The following is a 17558-nucleotide window of genomic DNA, read 5'->3' on the forward strand; positions in this document are numbered from 1 at the left end:
GCCTTTTCTGCTGGGGACATTATGTTAAAAAAGAGTAGAGACAAGGATTCCATTTGGATTCAGTTGGTTCTATTCCGTTACTCATGGATACAGGAAGCCTTGAGGGACAAACAAAATGGCCTTCGGTCGGCAGCAGGCAGAGCATAGTCATAATAGTAATAATAAGAATACAAATAATAATCTTAAACCATAAAAAAATGAAAAATCTGTACAGAAGCAAATTCAGAGTTTGTTCATGCAGCACTTCATCCTTGTTACACACACACACACACACCAGGTTCAAACTGAGCTCACAATACTGCAGATGGGGGCCAAGTACACAGTGTTGGGGTTAGAGTGTAGACTACTCTGGCACTGAAAAACTGGGGTTAACATAGCTCTTGCTCTTTCTCTCTCTTTCACACATACACACGCACATGTGCATACACACAGCAGGTAAACATGGTTCAGTAAGGTCAAAGTTCAAACACTTGTCAAAACACTTTAATATGGCAACTCCATAGTCCACGACCACCTCCTCTTCTCTGTAGTTCTGCTCCCAACTTCCTGTAGTACCATCCCTTCCTTCCTGTCGTTATTTCCCAACTTCCTGTAGTTCCTCTCTGTCCTGCCTGCAGCGTGCTGTGTGAGAACATACTGCAGCAGTGGGTTGGTTCCATATCAGCCTCCCAGACATTGTCCTGGGAGCACAGGAGAGGAGGGGGCACATGGAGGAGTGCCGTGGTGGAGGAGGTGGGGGAAGTGCTATGGTTTAGTCCTCCTCAGTAGTGGGGTACCAGCCTGGGTCGACCAGAGGCTCAAGTCCCCCTTCATCCTACAAGGCCTCAGCATGCTCTTATCACACAGATAAACATCCCTATAGCTGAGCATAATAATGATGATTAAGATATCAATAATACAAAAGCAGATAAGATAGGTTAGTGGTTATAGAGATACTGTGGCAGGTCGAGGTCAGTATAGACCGTCAAGCCAATCATGACCCTTGACCTCTCCTGTTGGTGGTAAGTATGACATCACAGAGGTTGGTGCAAGACAACCATGATGACCAGCACTCTTGGTCGCTAGTCACGTAACATCTGAGAGGCTCTGGAACCTGTCCACCAGGGGGCAGTGTAGCCCTGCCTGGCCTGAGGCGAGCAGAGCTGCGGGTATCTGGATCGGGGTTAGGGTTCGTCTGGTCAGATGGCTTGGTCTGTCAACGCGACAGTTGAGTTTGTTTGTTCAGTCTGTTTGTCTGTTGACAGCATGTGGCAGGATAAGGTATCTGTTGATGGACTGGCGGTACAGGTTGTGTTCAGGACCAGGTGGGCTCAGTGTCTGTGTGGCTGTGCTGTGACGCTCAGACACCTTCAGCTGTGTCTGAGCTGGGCTTCAGCACCCACTCACAGGTGGGGTTGACCTGGTACACCTCCTGCAGGTGTGTCTCCGGGTCTAGACAGCGCTCACCTGACAGGAAGCAGGAAGTGTTAGTCAGGGCAGCTCAGAGCAATCGGAGACACTGATGAACATTACGTTAGAGAGCATTCTGATCTAAAGACAAATAAGAGAATGAATGGTAATATGCCAACCGGAACAAAAGCGATAACAGATGATTGCTTGATAATGATAAAGATATACAGAAGATAATGACATCAACAATAACGATATGGGTTACTGACGATGACACTGATAATGATACGTACCGATGTTTCCTCCCACCTCAAACAGACAGGCCCTGCTTCTCCTCGTGCCGTGGCTGAGGAGAACACAAGGCGGGCGATTATGGTGAAGGTGAGGACGTTAGTGAAAGCTATGAAAACTGATGACAATATAATGTGGATAATGTTGATTATGCTGCTATAAGGAAACTTCGAGGGGGTCTGGCACTGGTTCGGATCAAGTCTGATAACGTAGAAGATTTTGTGTCTGATAATGTAGGAGATATTGTGTCTGATGATCCTGGACATGTTGATGTTAACGTATACTATAATGTTGACATGTATCCTAATCCATACATCCTGCTGGTAATGCTGTCTGTGGTGTTGGGGGGGGGATGTGGTTCATGATGTCAGTACTGCATGAGGGTTGGGGCTGACTCAGAACTGACCCGTTCTCACAGTCGAAGCGGGCCATCACGTCTTTGGCCTTAGTCTCACTGTCCAGGAGTATCGCCATGGAGACCTTAGTGTGCAGCGGGGCGTGAACTCGGATGACCCCTTCGTGCAAGTCGGTCACCTGTGGAGGAATGGCGCCGACACACAGTCAACACGCAGTCAACACGCTGCGTCAACACGCTGCGTCAACATAAATGTCCCGCAGTCTTCGAAGTCTGATATCCCCACTTTGACTGCACCCCCTTGCCCCACACTCTCTCTCACCCCCCACACCTCCTTTGTCTTCCCCCCCTCTCCTCCCCTCCCTCCTCACCTCACTCCTGGGTGTCTTGTCTCTCTCCGTGGTCCTCCTGCGGAGCGGCAGCAGTCTCCTCTTACTCTTCTCTGATCCCGGCTGCTTCCTCCGGTCCGACGCTTCGTTCATCTTCCTCACCTGGGACAGCAGGAAGCTGGGCACCTGAGGACGAGGACAAGGAGGAGATGAGACAGAGGAGATGGTTGAGGAACACAGAGACATGTTGTCATGTTTTTTTTTCATTTCTATTTCTGTCTCTCTCTCTTGTCTGTGGGGGTCTCTGACTCACGGTCCAGAGCAGGTCCTGGTGCGTGATGAGCAGTCTGACCAGGGCGGCGGCCCCTGCAGCCCCCTCCAGATCCTCAGGACGGGGGCTGTGGCCCTTACATGTCACCAGGTTGGGGGCAACGATCATGGAGACGTTCCACAGACTCATCCGGTTCTGCTGCTCGCACTCCACCACCTTCCTCAGGAACTCCAGCAGAGCCTGGGACACACACGCACACACGCATCAACACACACGCTTACTGGGGGGCCAAGACACATGTAGGATGGTGTGTGTGTGACTGTGTGTGTGTGTGTGTACCTTTAGAGTGTCCCGGTTGGCCTCTGGAAGCAGCATGGTGAGGAGGTGGAGAGCCTGGACCTGGTGAAGGGGGGAGGAGATATCTGACAGACAGAGAGAACACACACTCACTATCCACTAACACACACACACAGGTTTTCACGTTACGTCTGTCGACAGTTAATCTAAGTGTTCTTGCCCGAGTGTGTCGAGAGCGCTTGCGTGTCTGCGTTCGTGTGTATTTCCGTGTTGTGTGTGTGTGTGTGTGTGACTCACCCTGGACAGCGGTGAAGGCAGGCAGGTGTTGCAGTGTGAGGAGAGGACAGGGGAGTTCTCTGATGAACATCTTCAGCAGGCCAGCTGCGTCGTTGTGCTTCACCTGGTCCCAGTCAAAGCGGTCCTCATAGAACTTAGACTCCAGCTCCTGGCGAAGATGCTGAAAACACAGCAACGAGTAGGCATTAGCCGATCGTATATATCCGTGATACGTATCATAATGTGAGCGTATACGAGAGTGAGGTGGAGTGTGCGTGCCAGAATGATGTGTGTGCGCATGTCTTACCTTTACCCTGGCAGCAGATCCTGGGACTCTGAGGATCCCCTCTGTCTGTAAACCGGTCTGTTCTAGCTTGGACAGGAGCTACACACACACACACACACACACATCAGAAGTGTGCCGACACGTGCATTTAAACATGTCACCTGTCTTTCCTCTTCCTCCTCTGAGTAAGAGCTGAAGCACGGCCAACAGGGAAATCAGCCATCTTATCACTGCATCACCATCTCTGAGCCGTCAATCAAACCGCAGTCATGCGTTGAGAGGAAGGACATGCTCTGAGAGTTTGACAATAGTTTGGCAGTGTTGGACACAGGACACAGTCTTGGACTGAGTCTTGAATAGAATGCTACACAGAAGGAAAAACTGTGACTGAGCCAGCAACCTGATAACCTTTAGCTGCCCCTCTCCTCCCCCTCCTTCTGTAATTCCCTCCCTCTTCCCTCCCTCCTCTATCTTTGCCACAGTCACAGGAACCCTATCAGTTGTTATCACTCCCAGTCCAGAACAACACTTGGCGGATCCTCCCAGTTCCCCCTATCTCCACAGAGAGACACATCTTTTCCATCAAAGACAGTCCTGCCCCTTCACTACTACCAGCTAAACAAACCAGTCTCAGCTACAGCCTCCCCCCTTCTCTCTCGCAACAACATGATCCCCCCTCCCACCACTGTTTCCTAACTGCCAGTCAGCATTTCCATTCAGGATCAGCCTTTATCAGCAGCCCCCCAGAGTAGCCTCTGATGCAGGACCAACATATCAGATCCCTTGCTAGCTATGCTAGCTACACATAGTATGTGTTGAATACTACACTAAGCAAGTTACGGTTACTATGCTAACTGAGCAGAATTCTCATTACTATATCTGTGCCTGTTTAATTAGTCAGCTTCTATACTGCAGCTCGATGATTACACCACAGTAAACTAAGCTAAACAGTAGTTAAGCTAACCCTAAACCCTTTCTCCACAGCATACTGATATCACAGCTAGCTGCCTAACAGATGGCCCAGGCTCAGCTATTCCTCCAAGCCCCAGGGCATCCAGACAATCCCAAGGTCAGGGGTTGGATCTGAGCCTGTCTGGCCTTGCTGCTGGAGGACAGCTGCTGCCCACACCCCGACACCACGTCCAAACACAGCAGCTCTCAGTCTCAAATAGCTCACACAGGCCCCATGGGACCTCAAAGTCTGCAGGAAGGGATTTCCTGAACCCAATACCCCTGAAGCCGTTTGGGATACCACAGGGGAGGGTTTCGGGGGAGGGGGGGGGAAGAAGCGTACCTTTCTGAAGACGAGTGGAACCTTAGAACCAGGGACCTTCTTCCTGTCGCTCTCCAGCAGCGTGGTCAGAGGAACCCCAAAGATGCCACTCTCTGGGCAAGGAACAGAAAGATAGATAGAACCCAAATGTAAATTCTGTAAGAATTGAGTCATATCAAAACGAGTTGCTTCTAAAATAAACGTTTAATCCCAAAAATACAAAACTTGAAAACTCCAGAGGCAGAAAACGGGATTACCGCGGGCCTTGCTGCGAGCAGCCCTGTAGCGTTTGAGCTCGATGCCCATAGCGTGGTAGAAGGTAGTTATTTCTATCAGGGCGATGTAGCCCACCTTCTTCATGTCCTCACAGGATAGGTCATGGACACACGTCAGACCCAGCCTTGGCCTGGGCAGCTGGAACGGCTACACACACACACGCACGCATGCACACACACACTTTGTGAGTCTGACCATCATGGTAAAAACAATACGTGATGCTCACATTAGAACAGAGATCAGCCTCACCTGCAGGTTGGGGTCATCTCTTCGGAGGCGTTGGCAGTCGTGACAGGCCCCGCCCCTGCGGTGAGGAAGAACGCCCTCAGAGTAGGGCACGTCGCACAGCAGCTCCCCCTGCTGGTCCGGAGGGCCAGGACGCTCCGAGGCAGCCTCCACTGGGGGGAAGCTGGGGCACGCAGGACGCACTGGAGACACACAAACACACACTCAATGATAATCACACACACACACACACTCAATGATAACCACACACACACACTCAATGATAATCACACACACACACACTCAATGATAGTCACACACACACACACACTCAATGATAGTCACACACACACTCAATGATAGTCACACACACACACACATTAGATGATAGTCACACACACATTCGTGGTCACTAGGGCACAGTGAGACACACTGAACTCACCTCTAGAGGGGGTTCTGTGGATGGTCTTGGTTTGGGTGCGACCATGAGCTGTGGTTTGTTCGTTAGAAGGGGCGTGTCTATTGGAGGGGGGGCGTCCACGAAAAGGGGTGTGTCTGTTAGACGGAGTGTGTCTTAAGGAAGGGGTGTGTTGGTCTGAAGGTGAGTTGCCATTGGGTGAATTAGGAGACACATGGGGCACTGGGTCTACAGGCTGGAAGGAATATATACATTATCATCATAAACAACATGTCCACCATTATTTTCAGGTACCAATAATCACAATAATAATAATCACCATAGAACACACGATCGCTGTAAGGTGGCAAAACTATTGCCAACACCCTAAATTACATTATTCATGATGTTCTCATAGGATACATTTTCATCATCAAGTCAATACAACATTTTAAGTACATGTTTATAGGATGCATGATCATTATAAAGCACCATCACAATGAACAACAATACTGGTACATTTGGTACTGGACTAGTGTGTCATGGGGTGTCGGTTGTTTGTGCATATTGGACTGTGTAAGAATGTGTTTTTGAGAGAGTGAGTGTGTATATAAGGTACAATAGAATGTCAACCAGAAGCACAAAGAAACAGTTTGGATGACAGTTTCAGACAAATAGAACATTCTGGAACTCAGATTAGGATACCAGAGAGCCCAGCAGGTGCTAGCAAAGGTTGTACCCACACACACACACACACACACACTCAGAGCCAAATTCAGTTAGAGTCAGCTGAAACACGCACAAACAAGCACACATTTATCAGGATCAGATGAACACTGAAGCTGATCTGTCCATAAGTGTTGATGCAGACTGACTGCTTGTTTGTGTGTGTGTGTGTGAGTATGAGTGCGTGCGTGTGTGTTCCAGCTGAGTCTGACTCATATCTCTGCCCTCCTGCCAGATCAGTGAGTCACCATGGAACCTCATGTCACCTGTCACCCTCTATGCTAACGGGGATGGAATTAACCGCAACACCCGTCCGTCCGTCACAAATTCCAGCTACAAACTGTCAGGTGTCACTAAACTGACTTAACTGTCTCACAGTCTGTTTGTCTGTCAGTCTGTCAAACTAAACCTCAATTGCATCCTGTAACCCGACCTGCGATCCAGTTCTCCTCATTACAGCTAACACCCATCATTAAGAGGATCTCGCTGCGGTGCATCCGTCTCCACCGTCACCCTCCCTTCGCAGGCCCTCCTACAGGCCTGCCTCAGTCAGTAGGACAGGGCTATTTGTGGAGGTGGAAGTGCAGTTGCCTGGGCAGGCAGGAGAAACAGCTCGTCATGTTTCAACCACAGAGCAATCCGTCCTGACAACTGGGACCACTGGTAGACTGGTCTGAAATACACCGTCTGGACTCCTGTCCTCCCTACTCCTCCCCTCCCGTCTCGTTCCACCTCAACTCCTCCCCCTACCCTCCTCACAGGAAAACGACAGGTCAGGCTTCTCTTACCGGGGAGTCAGGTGTGGGGAAGACATCTCTGACGTGCCTGGTGTTCTGCCTGTTTCTCTTCCTCAGGGTCTGGGTGTAGTTGTCCACGCGTCGCTTCACCATGGCAGCCTGGGAGCGCGTCAGCGTCGACAGCAACACCTCCACAGGCCCCTCCCCCGGCGGTCCGCCTGGCCCCTCCCCCTGCGCCCCCGACACCAGCACCTCCAGCCCCGCCTCCGTAAGCCACGCCTCCTCCAGCTCCGCCTCTGCAGACAGGGAGGAAGTGTCCAGGTACAGTCATCAGTCATCAATCCAAAATATGAATAAGTAGCTGGGAATTGTGTCCTTTGTGTGTGTGAGTGTGTGTGTGTGCACGGTAGTGCGTGCATCAGTGTGTAAGTTAATGTGTGTGTGTGTGTGTGTACCGTCCATGCTGGCTCTCTCCAGCAGGTCTTGGTCTCCCCCACTGGCCTCCTCCCCCTCCTCTATACTCTTCACCTCGCTCCAGTAGTCCTCCATGGGGTCGGCTGTCAGGGGGGGTGCGGGAGGGGGAAGCAACAAGCTCCTGGGAGTCATCATCCTGCCTGGGCCCTGGTACTGCACCTTCCTGCAGTTAGGAGAAGAGGGGGTGGGGGCGGGGGGTGAACATTTCTCTGCTCAGCTAAACTCTTGGCCAATTCGCCAAACGCATGACAATCTTCAGTCCAATGCATTCATCTGCCAGATTGTATGTGTGTGTGTGTGTGTATGTGATTTCTATCATAGTCCACGAAATCCCGCAGACCTCTGCTGAAATCACAGGTCTTTGATTCCAGGGCTGATTCCTGATTGGTCAGAAGACCGAACACCATTAGCGACCTCATGACCAGCCTTCTGGGTCCCACAGACACACACACACACACAACTGCTTATCTCACCCTCCACATGCAGCAAAACAACAAGACTAAGGGAGGCTGGGCAGGGAGCATGGGGAGGAGGGGAAGAGGTTAGGAGAGTCTTCCCCTGGCATGTGGGGGTTTCCTATCTAGTCACCATAGAAACATTCAGTGCATTCTACAGTGAACCACCTTAACCTCTCCCTCTTTTTCCCACTTTTTCCCCTCTCTCTCTCTTACTTTACTTACAATTATTTATCACTTCATCTTTCCCTCTCTCTCTCTCTCTCTCTCTCTCTCTCTCTCTCTCTCTCTCTCTCTCTCTCTCTCTCTCTCTCTCTCTCTCTCTCTCTCTCTCTCTCTCTCTCTCTCTCTCTCTCTCTCTCTCTCTCTCTCTCTCTCTCTCTCTCTCTCTCTCTCTCTCTCTCTCTCTCTCTCTCTCTCTCTCTCTCTCTCTCTCTCTCTCTCTCTCTCTCTCTCTCTCTCTCTCTCTCTCTCTCTCTCTCTCTCTCTCTCTCTCTCTCTCTCTCTCTCTCTCTCTCTCTCTCTCTCTCTCTCTCTCTCTCTCTCTCTCTCTCTCTCTCTCTCTCTCTCTCTCTCTCTCCTGTCTACACAGCAGACTATGTGCTCATCAGATTGCTGAACAATGACTGCTACTGTCTAAACATTGAAAAATTGATAAGGACAATATGTGCGAGTGTGTGTCAGAGGACGTCCGGCCTGGCTTCACTTAAGGGGCTGATATTGATTATTGTGCTAGTCCGGATATTGGCTGATTGGGCCTTGTTGTAATGGTTTGGTTCCTCTGGGGCCCCTTTGGTGCAACACCTGATGAATCTCATGTTCAGAGGGAAGAATATGGATGGAACAATTATAGCGAGGCTGCACTTAGAGAACCCACATACACAGACAACACACATACACCCAACATTAACATGTATTCTTGGGAGCTGCTATTTCTCAACTGAGGAACTAGATTCTTCTTAATGTATGTGCGTGTGTGTGTGTACACATGAGGATCAGGCATGTTGACACAGTGAAAGAGGTATGCTCAGCCTGTTGAAAAGCCGGTTCTCACATATGCACTCCAAACCTATCTAAATGCGCACTCTCACAAACTGATTAGCACCTTATCATTGGAATAGTAGTTAACATGTGTGTGTGTGTGTGTGTGTGTGGTCCACCACAAGCAGGCAGGCAGACAGACAGGGGCATTGTCTCAAAGACATTCCATTCATACTACATTATCTCCATTCCTTTTCCAGAAATCATCATCAACACAAACACTTCCTGTGAGTCACAACCGATACCTTCTATAGGACATTATCCTCATCACATTGATCCACTTCAAACTTCCAGTGCAGACAGGGGGCTTCAGCTTCCCTGTCTATCCACACGCAACAGTTTACACACACACAAACATACACACAATACCTCAACAGAGCCAGCCTTAGCTCCACCCGGCTGGCATATCCCTCTCGGCGTAACCCGTCTACCCTGGAGATCCCAGATTAAAGAACGGAGCCCGTACCTGTCAGTTGTTCATCCAGCAGAACAGTAGACAACAGAACTCTATTTAGCTCTTCGAAACATACTGAGCTCGACTTAACTACTAAACTCTACTGGACTCCACTAAACTACCAAGCGAAACTAACCTCTGCAGGGTACTCCAATGATCAGGGAGAGAGAGAGCCGTGTGCTAAACAAGCGAGCAGCTGTCCGAGCCAGGACGAGTGGGAGTGGCAGAGAGAGAGAGAGAGATTGAAGGGGGCAAGCGAGATAGAGCAGAAGGGGAGGGAGAGCAACAAAGAGAGAGGGAGGGGGAAAGAGAGACAGCGCTCCATCTCAGGATATCCTCTTCTGAGGACTGAGGATCTCTCTGAAACCCAAGCTCATCCCTCCTCCCACATCCCCCCTCTCCCCACCACCAGTCTGCGGTAGGCCACTCTAGATTTCATTTCACTTCATGTCCACCTCTCGTCCTCCTCCTCCATCCTCCTCTGCGCCTGTCGTGTTATCCTCTTTGCCTGTCATGTTATCCTCTCCTCTAACAGCTCCTTCAATATCCTCTTTGCTCTTTAGTGTTTACATCTCTCCCTCTCTCGCTTCATCTCCCTCCCTCCATAGTCATGCTGTCGTGTTTACACTCTATGACTCATCTAATATGGTTTACTAAGCAAACACAGACATGAAACACACCAAAACCACCAAGCCAGCTACAAAGGGCCTAGTTGGAGATGGTTAATGATGGACGCTGGAGAGCCCAGCAGACCCAGAAGGAGAGGAGAGAAGGTAGGAAAGAAACATCAATATTTAAGCTTTTCCTTGATGAGCTGGGCAGAACTGTGTGGAGCTGGGCAGAACAGTGTGGACCAACACTAACACAAACACCGGTGCTGGAGCTGTACAGGCCCCCTGCACGGTATGTAGGTCAGTACTAACCAGAACCAGGTGGAAATGGACGGACAGATGGAGGGAAAGAGAAAGAATGAGATAAAGAGAGGGGAAGAGAGAGAGAGTAACGGAGAGAGGATTGTAATCTGAGCTGGGAGCCTCCAATCATGACCCAATTCCTGCTGGAATGTCAACAGCAGAACCAAGGAGCCAGCACACACACACACACACCATATTTCCTCCCCCTCTTCCTCTTCACTCTCCTTTATCTCCTCCTCCTCCTCCTCACCCTCTTTCCTCTCTCACTCTAGTCTGGCTAGCATCCCATCTGTCAACAGTCTGTTAGAGCTACAGGTTGTTACTGCTCCGAGATGAGTATGCCAGTCTGGCTGGCGTCTGCCCCCCCCCCCCCTCCCTCCCTCCCTCACCACCTCCCTGTCCAACTCTTCCAGAAGCTCTCTCTCTCTCTATCCCTCCCTCACTCTCTCTCTATCCATCATCAGCTAAAACCCCATTCCTCTCTCATATTGATTAGATTGGTATTGATTAGATTGGTCTGACATTGGAGATCAGTTTACATCATGCTGTTTACGGGAGCTTATGGTGTAAAATGCTGACACCAACCTTTTTAATTTCAACACTGATGATGTCATTGAGGTAGAACCTCGGCTGGTCCTGGACATACACACAATACAAATGCAGACACACACAAACACACAACAACAACAACAACCTCTCAAACCAATCAATACCAGACCATTAAAAAAACATCAGGGTGTGTGTGTGTGTGTGTGTATATGTGTGTGTGTGTGGTTACAGGGTGAAGGCTGTGGGAATCTCAGCAGTGCTTAATATGTGGGTGAGAGGTGGTCAGATGCATGTTCCTTATGGGACAACCCACTGCAGAGGATCAGTGACACAAAACACCTTCTTCCTGTTTCACCCATTTCAATGGTGGTTAGCCAAAATGTTGCCATGGTGCCAGCTAAAAAATGGAGAAGTATTTCTAGAAATACTGAAACATAAAAGTAAAAAAAGTATCTCTATCACACGCAAACAGCCACCCCATACAACAAGTCTGCCGTCTGGATTAGAGGAATCCATTATGACTGTGGTACTGCTAGGAGAAGCAACAGAACTTCCCTGTTCTACCTTCAATTCATGTTCTTACTGAAGGAAATTTAAATTTTTGTGCCCCGACACACACACACACACACACCATTCCCGGATGTTCAACATAATTCAGTCTGCAGATGTGTGGCCCGCAGAGCAGGAAGAATAGACAAACGCTGAAGCTACTGTACGTTTGCACGTATATATGCATGAATGTATGTATGGGTGTATGAGTGTATGCGTGTGTGTGTGTGTCTTCCTTGTGGTGATTATTTTCTATTCAAATCCTCTCCCCTAGCCCCCTACACTGGTCATGCAAAACAATCCTGCTGGACTAACTAGAGAAACCATGGTGAACCGTAATCTACCGATACTACAGACCTCTATCTTTTTCTATCATTTTCCTTTCTCTGCAACCCATTTCTCTCATTCTCAATCATTTGCTCTCTCCCTTATTAAGTGTGTTTACCTGGGCATGATGACATCTATATTTAAAAAAAACTCCAAGCTGAATCAGGTAGAGTCCAGTAGTTTTTCTGAGATATACTCCAGTAGAGTCTCTCTGACATATAATCCAATTGAGTTTCTCTGAGATAGAGTCCAGTAATCTTGGAGGTAGAACAGAGGTTGTCCAGTAGAGCAGAGCGCGTGGCTATGGTTTCTCTGGGAGCTGAGCACTAACTAACCCTGTACAGCTACAGGTAGGATACTGTAGAACTGGGGGAAAGTACAGCAGGGAGGGACACAGCTGTGTGTGTGTGTGTGTGTTTGTTTGGAATGTCACCTGCTCACATTTTCTTCACACCTCCAAAGGAAGTGGACATGACATATTGTTAATTCTGTTACTGCTATGTCATCCTCATCCTTGTCATCCATTGGCTGACAGACAGCAGGGAAACGGCAGGTCTTCTGTTCTTCCTTCTCCTCGGGGGTCATGGTTGTGGATGTTTCTGTCCATGCCAGACTTACTATCTGTTTAATATCCTTACTTGTTCACAAACACTATCAATGCCAAGTTGCTGCAGTTAACTGTATGTACACATAATGGTTGCCCATTCAACCCCTCCACCACCACCACCACCACAAACACAAACACACAGTGATGGGGGCATTACATTATAATTATGGGGGCATTATATTATTATTTGTGGTGTGTGTGTCTGTTGTGTTCTGTGTGTGTGTGTGTGTGACAGAATGAGAGTGTGTCTCTCCAGTGCTAATTAGTGTTGGTTCAGAGAGTAGAGAGCCTCATTCAGCTGCTACAAAAGCTGTATTCATCCCTGACACCTGACCCCATTCATTGTTTCTCTCTCTCTCTCTCTCTCTCTCTCTCTCTCTTGAAAGTAATCCTGCCTATGGCCCAAATGGCCTGACCCATATGGTAGGTCAACCTACAAAAGCACATACACACTTACACAGCTGAGACATGGGAATAACGTGGACATGAGTGAGGTTGAGTGAGCAGTCCATCAGTCTCCTCACTATCACCTGCTCTACCGCTGTGCTCTACCGCTGTGCTCTACCGCTGTGCTCTACCGCTGTGCTCTACCGCTGTGCTCTACCGCTGTGCTCTACCGCTGTGCTCTACCGCTGTGCTCTACCGCTGTGCTCTACCGCTGTGCTCTACCGCTGTGCTTTACTGTGGGGGCTGAGGGAGGGGTGGTCAAGTAAGGGCATAGGTTGAGGGTGAGGGAGGGGTTGTCATGCCTTGTTGCTGGGGCAATGGTGGCAGCTGGAGACAGTGCCAAAGTAGCTCATCATGACCTCACAACCACAATGACACATGACCCGCACAGCTGGCCAATTGGAGCAGCTGCTCACATTCTCGCCTGTCACGTGACTGAACTGGCTGTTGTTGGAATGTTAGGGTTAGGTATTGCTCCATATGCCACCGCACACGCACGTGCGCTTGAGCACAGACAAGCGCGTGCACGCGTTGTTGGAAAGTTCAGTTCAGAAGTGTCAGAAGTGAGAAACACACACCCGACAAGATGAACAGAGGATGAGAAACACATGAGTAACGGTTCCATAAACTCTTTCCAAGCCGTCAGGGGGGCGCCCTGCGGTACAACTCTCTCATCACATAAATAATGGAGCACTAAACCCGTTACCACAGATACCACCGTTAAAAACTATTTCCCACGCTCTCTCTCGGTCCCACTATGGGACTACCACACCACCTCACTGCCTCACCGGGAAACTCATCCTGAAGTAGCGTTAACGAGTTTGTAAGACAATTTTCTAAACAGTAAGTGTGTACCTGCTGAAACTTGCAGGAGACACCGGGGAAACGTAGATGTCCTCCGCAACGTGTATACTGGGATCGTATGAATGATAGCCGGTCAGGGTGACTCCACCAGAATCCGTCAGCTCCATCGCCGTTGATCGCCACAGTAGCATTTTACACATAGGTCTGTCTGGCTACCGTCAACCGGTAAGTTTATTGAACTTCACATCAGGCACACGCGCCGCCACACTTGTGTTGTGACAAAAATAAATAAAGCGGTCTGTTTCTCTGTCCCCCTCGTGCGCTGACTGACAGACAGTCGACACCATTGGAATTAAGCAAACGGGGGCTGTCGCTCTAGTCAACCAATCAGACGGGAGACCAGACTAATTTTCATAAAACACACTTCCACATGCAAATTGGATCACGGGCTAAATGTCAACACAGACCAGCACGCGTTTACTTTATCCTGACCCAGCCAAATCTGTTTTTTTTAAGTTTACATACCGGAGTCATAGGATAAGGTTTTGGATTAGGATTTGCTTTATTGTCTGGTCCTATAGCCCAATCATGAAACATATTAATCATTAATCATGGAGCAGGTCAGAGTGGTGACCTGAAACTGCCCTCTCCTCTGCCCTACTTTCCTCTCTTCTCCTTCTCTCCTCTCCTCCTCACTTCTCCTCTCCTCCTCTCTTCTCCTCCTCTCTTCTCTTCCTCTCCTCTCCTCTTCTCCTCTCTTCTCCTCTCCTCCTCCTCTCTTCTCCTCTCCTCTGCCCTACTTTCCTCTCCTCCATTCTTCTCCCCTTCTCATTAAATGTTCATATGTTCATTCAGGTTTCAATTGAGCCAAGCGAGGCAGGGAACCCCCCCTGCTCCCAGACCACCACCAGTCACTAAATGGACCCCATGAGGAATCGATCCCATTGTAGTCCCCAGGATCTCCCTAGGGTTCATGTGACACACACGCACAGTAGGTGACAATGGGGTAAACCATGTGGGGTAGCTTTCCCTCTTCACAAAGACACCCGATAGTGGACGTATCCATGGAGACCATACATCCCATAGAGACCAGGACTTGGTCACTAGGGGTCAGAAAGGGGGGGACAATGATGTGACCACTGGGGGGTTCCCCTGCTGTCATCTGATAGGGGTGACCTGTAGAGGTACAGGGAGGATTAGACATGTACATAATAGAGGTACGGTTAGATATACAGCAGGGGTTAGACAGAGTGAATGGTTAAGCATGACACACGCACACACCATTTCTCAGTGCACCTGCATCTTATACTTTACCTGGTTCACGTGAGAATGAGCACAAGGCTTCTGGCTCCAAGAATCCTGAACCCCCCCTCCGCACCCCTCTCCATACACACTTACATGAACAGTACAGACCTTCAATACAGAAATTAGAGAGAAGAGGGATGGGAGAGAGAGAGAGAGAGAGAGAGAGAGAGAGAGAGAGAGAGAGAGAGAGAGAGAGAGAGAGAGAGAGAGAGACAGAGAGAGAGGAGGGAAAGATGAAGTGATAAATAATTGTTAGGCAGAGGAGAGAGAGAGACAGGTCCAGGGTTGGAGTGTGGGGGTTCAGGGGTTCAGATGGAGCTGTGAGCAGAGACATGGGACACAGCAGCAGGATACCAAAGAGAGGACTGCTCCCTCCTGGACCACTCACTCTCTTTATTAAACAAGCTTGTTTTCAAAGGCAGACTGGCAGTATCACATTTCTGAAGGGAGAGATTACGGTATATGTGTGTGTGTGTGTGTGTGTGTGTTGGTAGAGAACCCGCTGCTGTCTGTCACACTCATAAATCATTTAGATCAAGAGGTTTGATTGCAATTCAAACCTTTCTCTGTCAATGTTTTGGTGTCCATTTGGTCTCCTTGGCTAGTGTGTGGGTTTATGTGTGTATTGGAAGACCGGAGGAAAAACACTATGATTATACTGTATATTTAGTATCTCAAAAGTGGATAGATTATTCTGTTAGTATAGCATGTAGCTACTTTCCCATTCTCCTTTCCATGGTTAACTGACATGGAGGGAGTGGGGGGGGGGGCAAAGCATTGCCCTTTCAGCCCTCCCCTCCTCCTTCTCTGCTAGACCTTGTTGAGTTTTCCTTTGTCAGTGACTTCTGTCTGGTAAGTGGTTTTATGGGATGTTGTTTCCAGGGCTACCACCCCTAGCCTTACTCTTATATCCAAGCTGTGATAGGCTGATCAGAGCCCTACATTTGGGGTAACTGTGGCCAAGACAGTACTGTAGTAATGGTGTAGTCATGGTAATGTGGTGGGGGTGGGGGCACACTAAAGGCGATGGGAGGATATAATTTGAACCCCGTTAGCCAATGGACAGCAGTGTTACAGAGGTGGTTTGAGAACTGGTGTGAGTCATTGTTTGTTCTGTTGACTAGAGAACATACACGGTGTTAAGAGGCTACAGTCGATTGCAGTAAAAACACGGCCGCCAAGATGCCACTCCCTTGGTGTTATCCTGTATCGGATCAGTGTTTAGTTGTCTACAGCCAAGAACAGGCTACCACACTGAACAGTACGGTAGGCTACTAAAGTCTGCCAAACTCTTTACAGTGTTGCTGTACTGCAACATGCTGGTCATGAGCCCAAACTGCAGGCAAAACCCACCCGCAGACACACCCATGATAGCATAATAGAGCCTCAAGTGGCCAAGGTAGGTAATAGTTCTATTTTCTACTCTTCTTTTTTTTCATTCTTATCTATTCTTTGCTTTTGTTCCTTTGTCTCCGTATCCACCCTACCTTCTTGTATCTTCTCTGTAACTTCTTCTCTTTCTGCCGTTGCTTCTCCTATTTCTCCTGTCAGATAGATGGAATGAGTCGACTGCAGCTTGATTTTCTGTGCCTCCCCCATGATAAGCAGCAAAGACAGTCCTCAAAACACCACGCCAACAACTGCCTTCACTAAGGCCTGTAGTAGGCATGCCTTTGACCACAGCCCTGGAGGGGTGACAGATGAGATCAACTTTACTGTCCTACAGTAAATCAAATGGGTCAGATGGCTGAGCGGTTAAGGAATCGGGCTATTAATCATAAGGTTTCCGGCTTGATTCTCGGCTGTGCCAAATTACATTGTGTCCTTGGGCAAGGCACTTCACCCTACTTGCCTCGGGGAGAATGTCCCTGTACTTACTTTAACTCCCTCTGGAAAAGAGCGTCTACTAGAATGTAAATTGGACTTAAACACAGACGGTATGGTGCAATGGTTTATACAATATGTGCAATGAAAGTTAAGCAGTCTCATCAACATAAAATAATCATAGAGTATGCATGTGTACAGTTGTGGGGTAAACATCAACATTGCAGGGGTTAGCCTCTGGCTAACTTGCCGTTTTAGGCTTTGATGGGCAGGGGGTCAAAGGAGTTGTTAAAGCTACTGAGCCTGCACTGGAGACTGAAGAGTCTGCCTTGAGGGAAGAAGCCGGTATGCTAGAGCAGTGGTTCCCAAACCTTGTCCTCAGGGACCCCCTGTCCTGCATGTTTTAGATGTTTCCCTGCTCCAACACACCTGATTCCAATTAATGGTCATAAGCAGGCTTCTGCAAAGCTGGATAACGACCCAATCATTTGAATCAGGTGTGTTGGAGCAGGGAAACATCTAAAACATGCAAGACAGGGGGTCCCTGAAAACCAGGGTTGGGAACCACTATGATAGAGGACATGGGTGTGGTCTGAATTTCAGAGTCTGGAATTATGTTTTGAGTTTGTCTGATGAGTGCTTCCTCAAAGACAGCCTGGAGTGTGGACATACTGGTCTCC

The 17558-nt window shown here is 48.9% G+C and overlaps 1 protein-coding gene across 2 annotated transcripts; it reads right to left on the reverse strand.

Annotated features, from left to right (window-relative positions):
- Positions 1 to 47: 47 nt before the first annotated feature.
- arhgap28 (Rho GTPase activating protein 28) lies at positions 48 to 14095 on the reverse strand. 2 transcript variants are annotated; one of them, XM_084702867.1, is made up of 15 exons: positions 13801 to 14095; positions 7584 to 7765; positions 7180 to 7424; positions 5711 to 5921; positions 5293 to 5471; positions 5025 to 5190; positions 4789 to 4880; positions 3516 to 3593; positions 3230 to 3389; positions 2975 to 3057; positions 2678 to 2875; positions 2407 to 2550; positions 2087 to 2214; positions 1683 to 1735; positions 48 to 1446 (listed from the first exon to the last, which is right to left on the reverse strand). In XM_084702867.1, the coding sequence occupies exons 1-15, from the start codon at positions 13947 to 13949 to the stop codon at positions 1340 to 1342; spliced, it is 2175 nt and encodes a 724-aa protein (XP_084558993.1). In that variant the 5' UTR covers positions 13950 to 14095; the 3' UTR covers positions 48 to 1339. The 2 variants fall into 2 exon arrangements, with proteins under 2 accessions (XP_084558993.1, XP_084558994.1); XM_084702868.1 differs by lacking the exon at positions 13801 to 14095 and adding an exon at positions 9565 to 9695.
- Between the last annotated feature and the right edge of the window lie 3463 nt (positions 14096 to 17558).

Source organism: Hypomesus nipponensis, chromosome 8, assembly GCF_054491055.1.
Source record: "Hypomesus nipponensis isolate SF chromosome 8, ASM5449105v1, whole genome shotgun sequence".
In the NCBI taxonomy this organism is placed as follows: domain Eukaryota; kingdom Metazoa; phylum Chordata; class Actinopteri; order Osmeriformes; family Osmeridae; genus Hypomesus; species Hypomesus nipponensis.

What these genes read in the sequence shown, in the direction of transcription:
- arhgap28 (XM_084702867.1), bottom strand. Translation starts at nt 13,949, where the DNA reads ATGTGTAAAATGCTACTGTGGCGATCAACGGCGATGGAGCTGACGGAT. An exon ending in TCCCCACACCTGACTCCCCG is followed by an intron (nt 5,922 to 7,179) that starts GTAAGAGAAGCC and finishes TATTCCTTCCAG; the next exon opens with CCTGTAGACCCAGTGCCCCA. An exon ending in ACAAGACACCCAGGAGTGAG is followed by an intron (nt 2,215 to 2,406) that starts GTGAGGAGGGAG and finishes ATTCCTCCACAG; the next exon opens with GTGACCGACTTGCACGAAGG.